This window comes from Pituophis catenifer, unplaced genomic scaffold (assembly GCF_029215685.1).
Source record: "Pituophis catenifer annectens isolate HBS135680 unplaced genomic scaffold, rPitCat1.0.hap2 SCAF_3, whole genome shotgun sequence".
NCBI classification, from domain to species: domain Eukaryota; kingdom Metazoa; phylum Chordata; class Lepidosauria; order Squamata; family Colubridae; genus Pituophis; species Pituophis catenifer.
The window spans coordinates 74329842-74343042 of NW_027256883.1; the positions used below are offsets into that span (position 1 = coordinate 74329842).

The 13201-nt window shown below is 41.3% G+C and overlaps 1 protein-coding gene across 1 annotated transcript; it reads right to left on the minus strand.

Moving 5' to 3' along the window:
* Positions 1–2164: 2164 nt before the first annotated feature.
* On the minus strand, positions 2165–8565 carry LOC139314824 (leukocyte elastase inhibitor-like). Its single transcript, XM_070940741.1, has 7 exons — positions 8260–8565; positions 7945–8128; positions 6179–6316; positions 4849–4966; positions 4364–4506; positions 3633–3800; positions 2165–2920 (listed from the first exon to the last, which is right to left on the minus strand). The coding sequence occupies exons 2-7, from the start codon at positions 8110–8112 to the stop codon at positions 2510–2512; spliced, it is 1146 nt and encodes a 381-aa protein (XP_070796842.1). The 5' UTR covers positions 8113–8128; positions 8260–8565; the 3' UTR covers positions 2165–2509.
* Positions 8566–13201: the final 4636 nt, after the last annotated feature.

Below are 13201 nucleotides of genomic sequence, written 5' to 3' on the forward strand. Positions count from 1 at the left end.
CCAGCTCCTGTGCGTTCATCACTTCCTGTGCGCACACCCAGGGGATAGGCCTGAAGTGGCAGGGGCAGCGCCTCACTGGCTCCAGGGCAACCCCACGGATCTAAGGCTGACTCAGATGGCCACCACCAAGTTGTAGATCAGTACTGTCCCAGCCTTGCAGCATGCAAGTGCTTACCTTTTACCAGGACCAACCACAAATGGAAAAGCCACGGCCACTGGTGGCAGAGTCACCAGCAGTGCTGCCATTTTGTCCCCCTCCCCTTGTCCCTCCCTGAGCATGAAGGAAGCAAGGAAGGAAGGGGATAGGAATGAGAAGCAGGGAAGGAAGGAAAGTAGGAAGGAAGGAGAGGGAAGGAGGGTCTGAAGGAAGTCCTGTGTTAGAACTTGGGCACCAGCACTTGCTGCCTTTTCGCCATCCCCTCCCCATGGCCTTCTGATGGTCTCCCATCCTCTCGCTGAGGATGCCTAGGTTACAAAGCTGGGTCTCCTCTCAGGGAGAGGGAATGGGCCTCCTTCTGATCCACATTTTGCCCTCCCACACCCACCATGAGCAACCTGGCCAAGGAGAGCGAGCACAGCAGCAGCAGCAGCCTGAAGCAGGAGGTAAGAATGGCAGTCTACAAACACAGTAAGGATGGAGGGATATTGACACTGCCTCCTTTACCCCCAAGATGTAATTTGAACAGGGACTCCTACTTGTGTTTGTTCATATTCACAGCTAGTCTTTCAAACTTTCAAACCAAAGAGGCTTGGTAGTACAGTGGTAGTAAAGCACCCTGTTATTAACACCAGCTGCCTGCAATTACTGCAAGTTTGAATCTCACCAGGCTCAAGGTTGACTCAGCCTTCCATCCTTTCTAAGGTAGGTAAATTGAGGACCCAGTTTGTGGGGGCAATAAGCTGACTTTGTATAAATATACAAAAGTATGAAGGCTATTGCTTAGCGCATTGTAAGCCGCCCTGAGTCTCCGGAGAAAAGCAGCATATAAATCAAATTAAAAAAAAAACAAAACTCTTCAAACTGACATTATAATTTCTTTATCTAATACCTACCTTCAATAAAATCAATGCCTAACAATATATAGTTCAGATTTACTGAGCAGAGACAATTGGACAAAAAATATCAAAAAATTAGTAGATTGAGGTCAGTGGTGATTCGTATGTAAACAATTCTGCATTTACGGAATGATAAGAAAAGTTATACCATAATTCCTCATAAGGTACCATGTTCCTCCAAAAACACGACCACCCCAATAATAATCCCAACCCTATTTTTTGGGGCATGGGCCTAATATTACCCTTACCCTGAAAATAAGCCTGGGGGAATGGGCGTGGCCAGCAGGAGTGGCGGCGCGGGTGGGGGGGGGATTGTCCGGCTGCAGCTGCAGCCCAATGGCCCCTTGGGGCAGCGCAAATAGCACTTTTGCCCTTCTCTTTCTGGGTGCAGTGCTTCTACTTGTTGGGCCGCTTCCCCGAAGCTGGCACCTTCGCGGCCAGCCCCTTTGCTTTCCCCCTCTTATTGGGAGGCTCATGGGATGCTTTTTGGCGAATGGGAAGATAATTGGGGGGGAGGGATTTTCCTGCCTGTCATCCATTCCTCAAGCTCAGCACAGACTGAGGAAAGGATGGCAGGCAGGAGAATTTTCCTCCTCCCATTTTCCTCCTGTTCGCCAAAAAGCCTCCATTCCAAACACTGAAGGTTTGGAATGGAGACAACGGTGTATCCACAGCAGAGGTGGGTTCTACTTACCTTTACTACCGGTTTGCAATGGGGCCGTGTGTGCTCTTCTGCGCATGTGCAGAAGCATTTTGATGACATCAGGGTTGGTGGGCGGAGCCTCCTGCCGGTTTTACTACTGGTTCTATAGAACTGGTGCGAACCGGGGGCAACCCACCATTGATCCATGGAGCATCCAGCTCACGGAGTCTGGCCTTCTGCACCTCAAAAAAAGTAAGACTGCCTCGAAAATAAGCCCAAGTGTTCATTTTCAAGTCTAAAAGAAAATAAGACTCGGTCTTATTTTCTGAGAAACACGGTACTTACTAAGGCACGTGCCAAATGGCTTTGAATTTCCAAGAACAAAAAAGACGTCACTTTCTGAATTCTATATTATCAATGATTTTCAAGGACAAACGAGTCTGGACCAAAGGCTCTTACATTATATTGAATGAAGGCCAACTTTATTCCAGTAATTCATGTGTTATTCGTTTTACAAATACCTTTGCTTGATGGCTTCCAAACAGCTCAAACTACAATCCCCAGAATTCCTAGTTAGCTGGAAATTAAAGGAACTGCAGTCAAACACACCTGAATGTCCCAGATTAGAGATGGCTACCCTTTAGAGCGAAGTGTCACATAAAACCTGTTAAAAGACTCAGGAGTTCAAGAAAATTGAAGATGGAAAATATCTGGAGGAACTCAACTTGTTCATGGCAATTCTCCCAAGCACGCAGAGAAATGTGTATATTATAGGAGGCTGGAAGCTGGTTTTATGATTTACGATACTCTTTATGGAGAGGCAAATCTACCAAGGAAAAGTATCGTGTTTGTTGGATTATGACGGATAAAAAATAGGAAAGGATGATCAGCATTAAAATCCTTCCCCATGACCACACAACAAGAATATACACATATAGCAGCAGTAGCTGCTGCTGCTTCAGTGCCCGCTTCATTTACTTCTAGAAAGGACTTGTGAACAATTTTAGACACATGGAGATCCTGAGCTCCTGACATTCCAGACAAATCAGCCTTGCCCTTGTCAAACACATCTACTAGCCCCAATGCTGCAAAGTAAGATTCAAGATCATAGTTTTCTTCCAGCTGAAATTTAGGTAGATGTACATTGACATCCACGCCAGAATTCATATTCTTTGGCTGGGTCCATTCTTGCAGTTTTTCCAAAGTAAGCTGCTTCTCCAGCTAAAAAGGCAGAGAAAGAGAAGTAATCATTTGCATCATTGTGCCACAATATTTCCATTTCAGCACAAAGAAACTCCTTGCTGAAAAACAGAACATCTCTCACTTCAGTATGAATGAATTTGCAGAGTCAAAGAGCAAATTTCTCTATCCCAGACATGGTCTTTCTCTATGGGAAACAATAAAAATATGGCAGTGAACTAATTGCAAGAGGGTTGGTGCCTCGTGCTAAACTATTTGCAGCTTTAACAGATGTTCAGATGGGAAAAAATTAACGCAGAGTTTATAGCATAAACATTATTAGAAGTAAACATAGATTTTTTAAAAAAGTATTTTCAAGCAAAACCGTGGTTGTCCTTTCCAAATGTAACATAAAAAGCGTCTATTTTACAGATACCTTACTGTTTACTATTTAAGATACTATTTAAATCTAATTCAGATCTAATCTGTTTTCAGCTCTTTCTCCTGAGATGGTTAGGGATTCATAGTGTCTGGTACAAAAATGAAGAAAACTCTTAAATATTTTCTGGAGATCCCCAAAATAAGGCAGCCTCTCTTCAGAACCCAACTGATATATGTGGAGCCACTCAAGGCATCACATAAACAACAACTTTGTCTATGTGTATGGGTGTCCTACCAAGTATTCATGTAATATTTAGAATAATTTTGTTTAGGACAATAATTTTATAGCAATAGCAGGAAACAATAGAATCACCTGTTCTAGGCCTGTGGAATTATCTTCAATGTTGTCAGGCAAAAGGATGATCATGCTAAGATCCTCTCCTTTGTATGGGAGTTCCAGCACATGACACTTGCATTCAGGGATATAACCAATGGGAAGCTTCTCTTTCATAAACATCATCTTCACATTCTTCTTTTCTCTCTGCATTATATTAAGAATATTACAGTGAGGAGTCTATCAAACAACAAAGAAATAAAGATTCTGTATGTATATGCTGAAGTTGATAGAACTAGCTCTCGGAAGTGGATCTTTGCAAAACTGTATTAATATATAGCTGTTCTTTGGAATCATACAACTCTTTTAAATTAAATGAAATTCATTTCCAGGTAAGGATAAACAGAACATCTAACCAACTTATAAAATAAATCAAGGGAAAAACCTACCTATAGTATTAAAATAAATAAAAACTGCTTTATTGCTTTCCTTTTTGTATTAGAGCAAATAGACAGGTGACCCACTAATTTCAGTAAAGTATTTCAGAATGGAACTAGGTTTAACTTATGGGAAAACTGAGATTTGTAACTAGAGATTAGGCTCAAAGGAACTGACATAAGGCTTCAAAAACATGACTACAGATAAATTAAAATTATGTTTTCAGCGCTATCATAAGAGCTTGATGATGCTTCATACAATTGCTTATTGCTACACCTGCCAAAACAACAAGATGTTGTTACAGAAGATAGACAAAAATAATAATCATTTACCTTATTTAATCTAAAAGGCTTGTCTTCAGTATTTTTTTCTTTAAATTCCTTTGCCCAGTTGCCTTTAAAGTAGACAGCATTCACCAAAATCAATTTAGTCATTTCATCGATGGATCCTTCAGATAACAACTCTGGGATTTTACCTTGATGGAGAAATTTCACTGTTAATTAGCTGTGCCAGGAATTGAGGCCTAAATAATGTTACCAGATCAATGAGACTAATAGAAAATGTACTTTTCTATTCTTATTTTGTTAAATGTACATTTCTGCTCTGCAATTATTCTCAACTTGCTAATTGGATCTCTTATTAAACAGTATACAAAAAGAACCCATTCTGTAAGATTAAGTGTTCCAAACTATTATTTTCTTTCTCTTTTATCAATTCTTTTATGGCAGCATTATGGCAAATAAAAGTAAGGGTTTGATTATCATGTAGACCCAAGAAAAGATAAAACTATAGTTGTTATTTAAAAAAAAAATCCCACCTTCAGTTTGCTGTTTAACCCATTGGTTAATTTTCTTTTTTGCCTTGTCTGGAGCATTTGAGAAATCCACTGTGGATAATTCAGCTCCATACAAATTCTGGGTGCTAGTCAAGAAATCCTAGTAAAATGGGACATATAATATTTATAAATGCTAAAATAAATTATATCATTATAAAATAAATAGAATTATTATGGATAGCAACAAGAGAAGCATTTTCATTTAATGAATAAATGAATGAATGAATAAAATCATCCACAATCAATTAGAGATTCAATGAACCTATAAAACTGCATATTTCAAAGCTGTGATGGAATGTGTACCTGGAGAAGCAGTGAGAGGTGAGGTGGGGAAATTTTAACAAAATACCTAATTTTCCAGGGGTGAAATCCAGCAGGTTCTGACAGATTCTGGAGAACCGGTAGTGGAAATTTTGAGCAGTTCGGAAAACCGGCAAATACCACCTCTGGCTGGCCCCAGAGTGGGGTGGAAATGGAGATTTTGCAATATCCTTCCCCCAGGAGTGGAGAGGGAATGAGGATTTTACAGTATCCTTCCCCTAAAGTGGGGTGGGAATGGAGATTTTGCAGTATCCTTCCCCTGCCATGCCCGCCAAGTCATACCCACCATGGCCAAAGAACTGGTAGTAAAAAATTTTGGATTTCACCACTGAAATTTTCCCAGAGAGAGAGACACCCAGATTAAGAGGTTGTGCAGTCCCAAAATGGAGGGGGGTGGGGGAAGAGGTTCAGGGAAGCCACACCCTGGAATCTCTCAGGATAGAATAGGTTAGATGGTTATAACCTTCATTTGGCTAGATTCTGTCCATTAGGTGCAAGAAAATGAATGACTGGATATGAGTGGATCTCACTGTATTGTCTTTGGGCTGGGCGGACCATAGCAGACCTAATTAAGAGAAATTAAGGATTCACTTAAAACAAAGGATAACTGTATTGATGAGTATCATAAGCCAGTGGTGGCTAACCTTTTCCGGACTGAGTGCCCAAAGTGCGGCTGGACTCACAAAATGCAATGCGTACATGCCCCCCCTCCACATGCACGCCTGGTCCCCTGCACACGCCCTACCCCTCACGCATGCATGGGAGAGACCCAATGACTAACTGGCCAGTGGGAGGCGCGTGCACAAGCGCAGTGGAGCTGAACTGGGGCGACAGCTCGTGTGCCCACAGAAAGGGCACTGGGTGCCACCTGTGGCACGGTGACATAGGTTTGCCATCACGGCCATAAGCTAATAACATTTGAAATTGATCTGTAAAGCCATTCTGATGGTCCATTAATTATTGATGTTTATTTATTTAGCAATCTACTTACAGACAAAAAGTTGAAAGTTTTTTCTCCATACAATCTATTAGCAAGTTTCAGAATATAGGGTGCATTGCTCCGGTTAATTTTAGCATTGAGAGTGTGAAATACTGAATGAAGATCTTCAACTCCATCAAAATGAAATGTCTGCATGGAAAAGATAAGTCCTAACTTAGTACCAATAAGAACTGGTTAGTTCAAAAATAATTTTGTCTAAGAACAATGGAGACATTTCAGAAATCTACAGATTCTCAGGTAGAAAGCATACATAAACAAATAGTACAATGGACCGTTCTCTGCAAACTTAGGTTTCATTTTAAAAGAGGCGCATACAGTATCTAAGATTAATACAATGGGTTATACATATACAAGGAAAAATTAGGGATTTATCAAAGCCTGAATGTGTTTACCATATATTCTGTCTTTGGAAAGTGACTAAACAGGTGACTTTATTCAAAATTACTTACGGTTATCAACTACAGAATCCACATAGACTACAGCACAAAAGAAACTGATACAGACAAGGAAAAAGTTGAATATTAGTCTGATTTTCATAACAAATGGTTTTTTGATAAAATATAGCAAGAGGGTAGACAACGTTTCCTTTGAATGCAATGGAGAGCATCAAAATGTTTATTTCTTTCCCATTTGCACAGTTAGTATGAGGGGCTGACACTCTGTCATTTGAAGACCAAAATATTAATTCCCCATAGAGGCTAAACGTTTTTGGGGAAGGAGCTATTGATTTCATTTATCACAACCTACTACTGTAATTGGGTGCTTGAAAATTTCAGCATAGCAGACAATGACATCAGTCTATATGCTGAGTTTGCTTGAGGCCAGGGCCAGATTTAGATGAAAAGAGGCCCTAGGCTATTCCACTTATGAGGCCCTTTCACCTATAGTGAAAGTGTAATTTTAATTTTGCTAACAATTTGAATGTAGGACCCTCTTGATCTTGAGGCCCTAGGCTGAAGCCTAGTTAGCCTATAGGAAAATCCGGCCCTGCTTGAGGCATAGCGAAAAAAAGAGAGCATTGCTTCTTTGTATGTTTTTGTATATCAATTTTGTTCTTACATCCTTATTCCATACAGGTTGGATTAAGTGTGGAGAATCTAAACCAAGGGTTTTCAAACTTTCTCAGAGTCTAACCCAGAGGTCTTCAAACTTGGCAGCTTTAAGACTTGTGGACTTCAACTCCCAAAATTCATAGCTGGCTGGAGAATTCTGGGAGTTAAAGTCCACAAGTCTTAAAGCTGCCAAGTTTGGGGATCCCTGCTCTAACCTGTCAGTAAAAAATACAATTCCAAGGACCTCTGATCAATAGGCCAACATTAAGTGATAGAAAATTGGCTACCTACCTACCTACCTTCTCTCTCCATCATCTCCATCATTTCTCCGTCTCTCCCTCCCTCCCTCCATCATCTGGCTAGCTGATGATAGTAGCTACCTAACTATCTGTCACTTATCTATCTATCTTTATCATCTATCTATCACCCTTATTCTCTTGAAAATTGTTTGCTCAGCAAATCACTAGTAAAACCCGGGAGTAAATCACGAAAGAAGCAATTTTACTGATCCTGTCTCTTACTAACTTTTGGGAAGTCCTAACTAAATCTGGCGATTCACTTAATACATTTTAAGAAGATGATTCATCCCTAAACTAGAGGCGGTTTTTCCAATATGCAGCACTTAAAATTCAACTCTCCTTACAAAAGAGCCGCATTTCCTCATATTAGCAGTCATACTAACGTGTCAGAAAAATATCAGCTGACCTTCAAGAGTTCCGAGGCTGTGTTACCGCGGGCCCCTAAGGCGACCATGGCCAGGGCGGACGATACACTGAGCGGAGAAAAGAAAACGTTGCCGGTTGGGTGGGCTTCCGTCAACTTTTGGAAAAGATCCAGAGCAAACTGCGAGTTTGCATTAGCCAGTTTATCCATAGCGGCGAACGGAAAGCTTGAAAACAAGCAAAACGAAAGAAAGAAAATTACATCTGACGCAGCTTTAAAATCATAGCGCCAATCCCGAGCAACGACCACCGGAGAGCAAGCGCAAGCTTTAAACGGCAACCAGCCACCCGCCCTTACCTGCCGAGAGAAGACCAGCGCCGAGGCTGATGGATGCGCAGAGAGCCACAGCCGCACAGATCCCGGGTCTTGGCGTTGCGAGGAAGGGAGCGCTGGGGGGGCTCTGGGACTCTGACCTTCCCCGAACTAGGCAGGCTTCGAGAGTTGGAAGGCTTCAGAGGAGCGAGAGTAGGAGGAAGGGTGGGGTTGCTATCTATGTGTTCACATCCGCATAATGCCTCCAATATACCCACTTAGCCCACCCGCCACAGCTGCACAAGCTCGCTGAACGGAAAGGGAGGGAGAGGAGAGGCGAGGAGGAGGGGGGAAAGGGGGGAAAGCGGGGGTGGGGGTGGTAGGAGAGGGAAGGAAAACCGAAAGTAGCAGCAGAAGCCAGACGGGGTGGAGAAACCTACAGAAGAGAACTTGCTCTTAAACTCTCCAATATATGTAGTCTTGTCAGGAAGCCAGGAAAGCAAAGGCTCAGAATGAACAACGTTTTGAAACAAAAGTCAAAGAGAATTGTTAAAGCTTCTTTCAACCTATAAATAACAAGAAAAAAAAATCAAGGAAACAGCAAAGGAAGTAACAGGCAGCAGAGAGAAAGCAGAGCTGCTTAACTCATTCTTTGCATCCGTCTTCATGCAAAAAGAAAGTATGGCCCCACCTACCAAAAACATAGCTGCAAAAGATAGACTAGAAATAAAAGTGAAAAGAAATTTTTAAAAAATGGTTAGAGAACACCTGTCTGATGTTGAATGAATATAAATCACTGGGACCTGACAGACTACATCCTGGAGTTCTAAAGGAGCTGGCAGATGTCATATCAGAACCACTGTACCATATCTTTCAAAAATCCTGGATCATTGGGGAACTATCAGAGGACTGGAAAAGAGCTGATGTGGTTCCCATCTTCAAACAAGGGGAAAAAAAGAGACCATGGAAACGACAGACCAATCCCCCTAACATCAATACACAGGAAGACACTGGAAAAAAATAATCAAAAAACATCTGCGAACATCTAGAAATGAGTAAAGTAATAAGTAGAAGTCAGCACAGTTTGTTAAAAACAGATTACTCCAAACCAATCTTATTTCATTCTTTGACATAGTGACTAAATTAGTAGACCAGAGAAATGTTGTGGACATAGTATACTTAAGACTTCAGCAAGGCATTCAACAAGGTAGACCACAACCTACTTCTTGGTAAGCTAGAAAAAAGTGAGATAGATAGCATGACCATCAGATGGATTTGTAACTGGATAACAAACCATCCTCAACGCGTAGTCCTTAATGATACTACATCTACATGGAGGGAAGTAAGCAGTGGGGTACAACAAGGTTCTGTCTTAGGCCCAATACTCTTCAATATCTTCATAAATAATTTAGATGAGGAAATAGAAGGGGAATTTATCAAAATTGCGGATGATACTAAATTGGCAGGAATAGCCAAGATCCTAGATCAGGGGACTCCTACCTTTTGGAACTGCCAAGAGAAGACCAGCGCTGCTGCTGAAGGTGGGTTGGATGTGCAGAGAGCCACAGCCGCACAGATCCAGGGTCTTGACGTTGGAGGAAGGGAGCGCTGGGGGGACTCTGGAACTGGCGAGGCGGTAGCGCCCTGCGACTCTGACCTTCACCGCCTGGTAGGGGAGGAGATCTGAACCAGGCAGGCTTCGACAGTTGGCAGGCTTCAGAGGAGCGAGAGTAGGAGGAAGGATGGGGTTGCTATCTATTTGTTTACATCCACATAATGCCTCCAATATACCCACTTAGCCCACCCACCACAGCTGCACAAGCTCGCTGAACGGAAAGGAAGGGAGAGGAGAGGCGACGAGGAGGGGGGAAAGGGGGGAAAGCGGGGGTGGGGGTGGTAGGAGAGGGAAGGAAAACCGAAAGTAGCAGCAGAAGCCAGATGGGATTGAGAAACCTACAGAAGAGAACTTGCTCTTTAAGGTTCCAATATATGTAGTCTTGTCAGGAAGTCAGGAAAGCAAAGGCTCAGAATGAACAAAGTTGTGAAACAAAAATCAAAGATAAGGGTACCACAAGGTTCCGTCTTAGGCCCAGTACTGTTCAATATCTTCATAACTTAGATGAAGGAATTGAAGTGGAACTTATCAAATTTGCAGATGATACTACGCTAGTAGGAATAGCCAACACTCTAGATGATAGGCTGAAGATCCAGATAGATCTTGACAGACTTGAACACTGGGGCCTAACTAACAAAATGAAATTCAATGTAGGGAAAAGTAAATGCTTATACTTAGGCAAGAAAAACCAAAAGTACACATATAGCATAGGGGAAACTAGGCTTAATAGCAATAAGTGTGCGAGGGATCTTGGAGTCTTAGTGGACAACCAATTAAATATGAGCCAACAGTTTGATACCCCTGTTTTAGAGGCCAGGGATATCACAACCAAGGTTGCTGCTATTCACATTGCTTTTGAATTAATTTTCCGAACAATCGTGAAAACAGATTTCATTATGGACAACAAATGACAGAGAGCTTCTTCTGTTTATGCCAATGAATGTGCTCCATCGTACTTGAAACATCAATTCAATCTTTAGAATTTTCATTCAGGTTCTCATGACCTCAGCAAGTGTCCACCCTGGCCATCCCAGACACAACCCTGATGTGGCCCTCAATGAAGTCGAGTTTGACATTCCTGATATAGTCCTTCTTTGTTTGGGGCAGCTAGAGAAGAGGATACAATACTAGCATAATCTGTCTCAAGCAACTAGTTCTTAATGAATCCCTTGTACTGTCAGAAGTAGTACTGCATACTATTGGTAACCTTATCAACTGCCTATTCCATCAGTGGAATAACATCATGGATTCAATGGTTTGAGACATAACTGCATTAGCTCATGCATTTGTGGGTTTTTTTTTTTTTACAGCTTTTCAAAATAGGGGAAAATACAAGTCAACCCAATAGTACTAGCTGTAACTGCAGAAAGCCAAGCTTCAGTATTAAAAAAGACACTGTACAGTTAGTATCAGAAATGTTTTCAGATGGACAAAGGCTTAAAATCTGTTTTGAACTTAACTTTTGACTATTTTGTTCCAAGCTCCTAACGCAAGAAGGATAACCCCAATCTAGGATTTGTTGCTCTATCCCTTTTCTCCAATCTACAATTTTATACTGAGGACCTATCATTATCTTTGTTTAATTGGCTTTCATTTTACAATTATGCAAGATAAAATCCCTATTTTTGTTTAGAACTAGACTAACATATGGTATAATAAATGAGTCTTTCAACATATTTGTCATTTTCATGCATGTTAAGTGATTTGTTTAGTTTTGGCTTAGTGTAATCTCATCCTATTGCAATTAAGTTAATAAATGATGGTTCAAAGTGTGTAAATTTAATTAATTTCAGTGATACGTGAGCTGAGTAATACAGTGTTCTATCACCACGCTGATAATAAATTTGACAGCAACAAATGCTTTTATTTCAATTTTGAAAACATGAAAATTTGCATAAAAATAAGAACTGTATATGGTAAATATCATTTGTAGATATCTGAATTGCATACAATAAAATGGCTTGATTAAATGATCCCTACATTTGAGTTCCAAGATAAGAATGCAGTTGAGTAATATGAATCCTATTTATAACTACCAAAATGTGTTATGTGTATTCATTCTAGCACTGTTTACACTTGTTATTATAAGCTCAGCAGAGACATCCATGGCTAGCCATGACATCACAAAAATGACAAATCATGTCCTAGGGCCGTGATGGCGAACCTATGGCACAGGTGCCACAGGTCGCACGCGGAGCCATATTGGTCGGCATGCAAGTGTTGCTCTAGTTCAGCTCCAGTGCGCATGCGCGCACCAGCCAACTGATTTTCAGGCCTTCTGGTCCCACTGGAAGTTGGGAAATTGGCTGTTTCCAGCCTCCGGAAGGCCTCTGGGGGGATGGAGAAGGCTGATTTTGCCCTCCCCAGGCTCCTAGAAAGCCTCTGGACCTGGGGAGAGGGAAAAATAGGCCTACTGGGCCCACCGTGCCATCACGTGCCAAAAGCAGGGGAAGTGTGGGGGGGTCACATGTGCATGCATGGGAGGGCGGGACACATTGAATTATGGATGTGGGCACAAGCACCTGCGACCCCCATGCTCCCCCCACTTTTGGCATGTGACGGCAAAAAGGTTAGCCATCACTGTCCTAGGGCAAGCTGAATTGACTGTACTCAACTTCATTCTTATTTATAACTACCAAAATGTGTTATGTGTATTCATTCTAGCACTGTTTACACTTGTTATTATAAGCTCAGCAGTGACATCCAAGGCTAGCTATGACATCACAAAAATGACAAACCATGTCCTAGGGCAAGCTGAATTTTTTTTATTTATTTATTTATTAATCAAATTTCTATACCGCCCTACTCCTGAAGGACTCAGGGCGGTGAACAGCCAAGATAAAATACAGATAATACAAATATTAAAAAATCCCTTAAAATTATTAAATATTTCGGCCGAAACACAGATTAAAACACCCAATTTGTAAAATCACGAATTAAAAAATTTAAAAATTTAAAAGATGGGAGTTAGGCCAGGCCAGCTTGCTGTACAGAATTGACTGTACAGCAACATGTATCATCAGATGGAGAAGTATACAGGGCAGATACGTCTATGTTGTGAAACCTTGATTCATGCACAGTAACTTCTCCCCTGCATCCCAAATTCCCAAACATCTCAAAGCAATTGTGCAGGATTTATCTATTAATCAGAGCACCGGAACCTTGTATTAAAATTATTTCCTTAAATTCATTAAAGATAATTCTATCCTGGAAAGAAAATATTAAAATTGAATATGATTAGAATGGCAGTATACAAACACGGTAAGGATGGAGAGATGCTGACACTTATTCCTTTACCATCAAGATGTAATCTGAACAGGGACTCCTACTTGTGTTTGTTCATATTCACAGCTAGTCTTTCAACCCCTTCAA

What these genes read in the sequence shown, in the direction of transcription:
- LOC139314824 (XM_070940741.1), bottom strand. Translation starts at nt 8,112, where the DNA reads ATGGATAAACTGGCTAATGCAAACTCGCAGTTTGCTCTGGATCTTTTC. An exon ending in GGTTAAACAGCAAACTGAAG is followed by an intron (nt 4,507 to 4,848) that starts GTGGGATTTTTT and finishes TTCTCCATCAAG; the next exon opens with GTAAAATCCCAGAGTTGTTA. An exon ending in AGCCTTTTAGATTAAATAAG is followed by an intron (nt 3,801 to 4,363) that starts GTAAATGATTAT and finishes AATATAATGCAG; the next exon opens with AGAGAAAAGAAGAATGTGAA.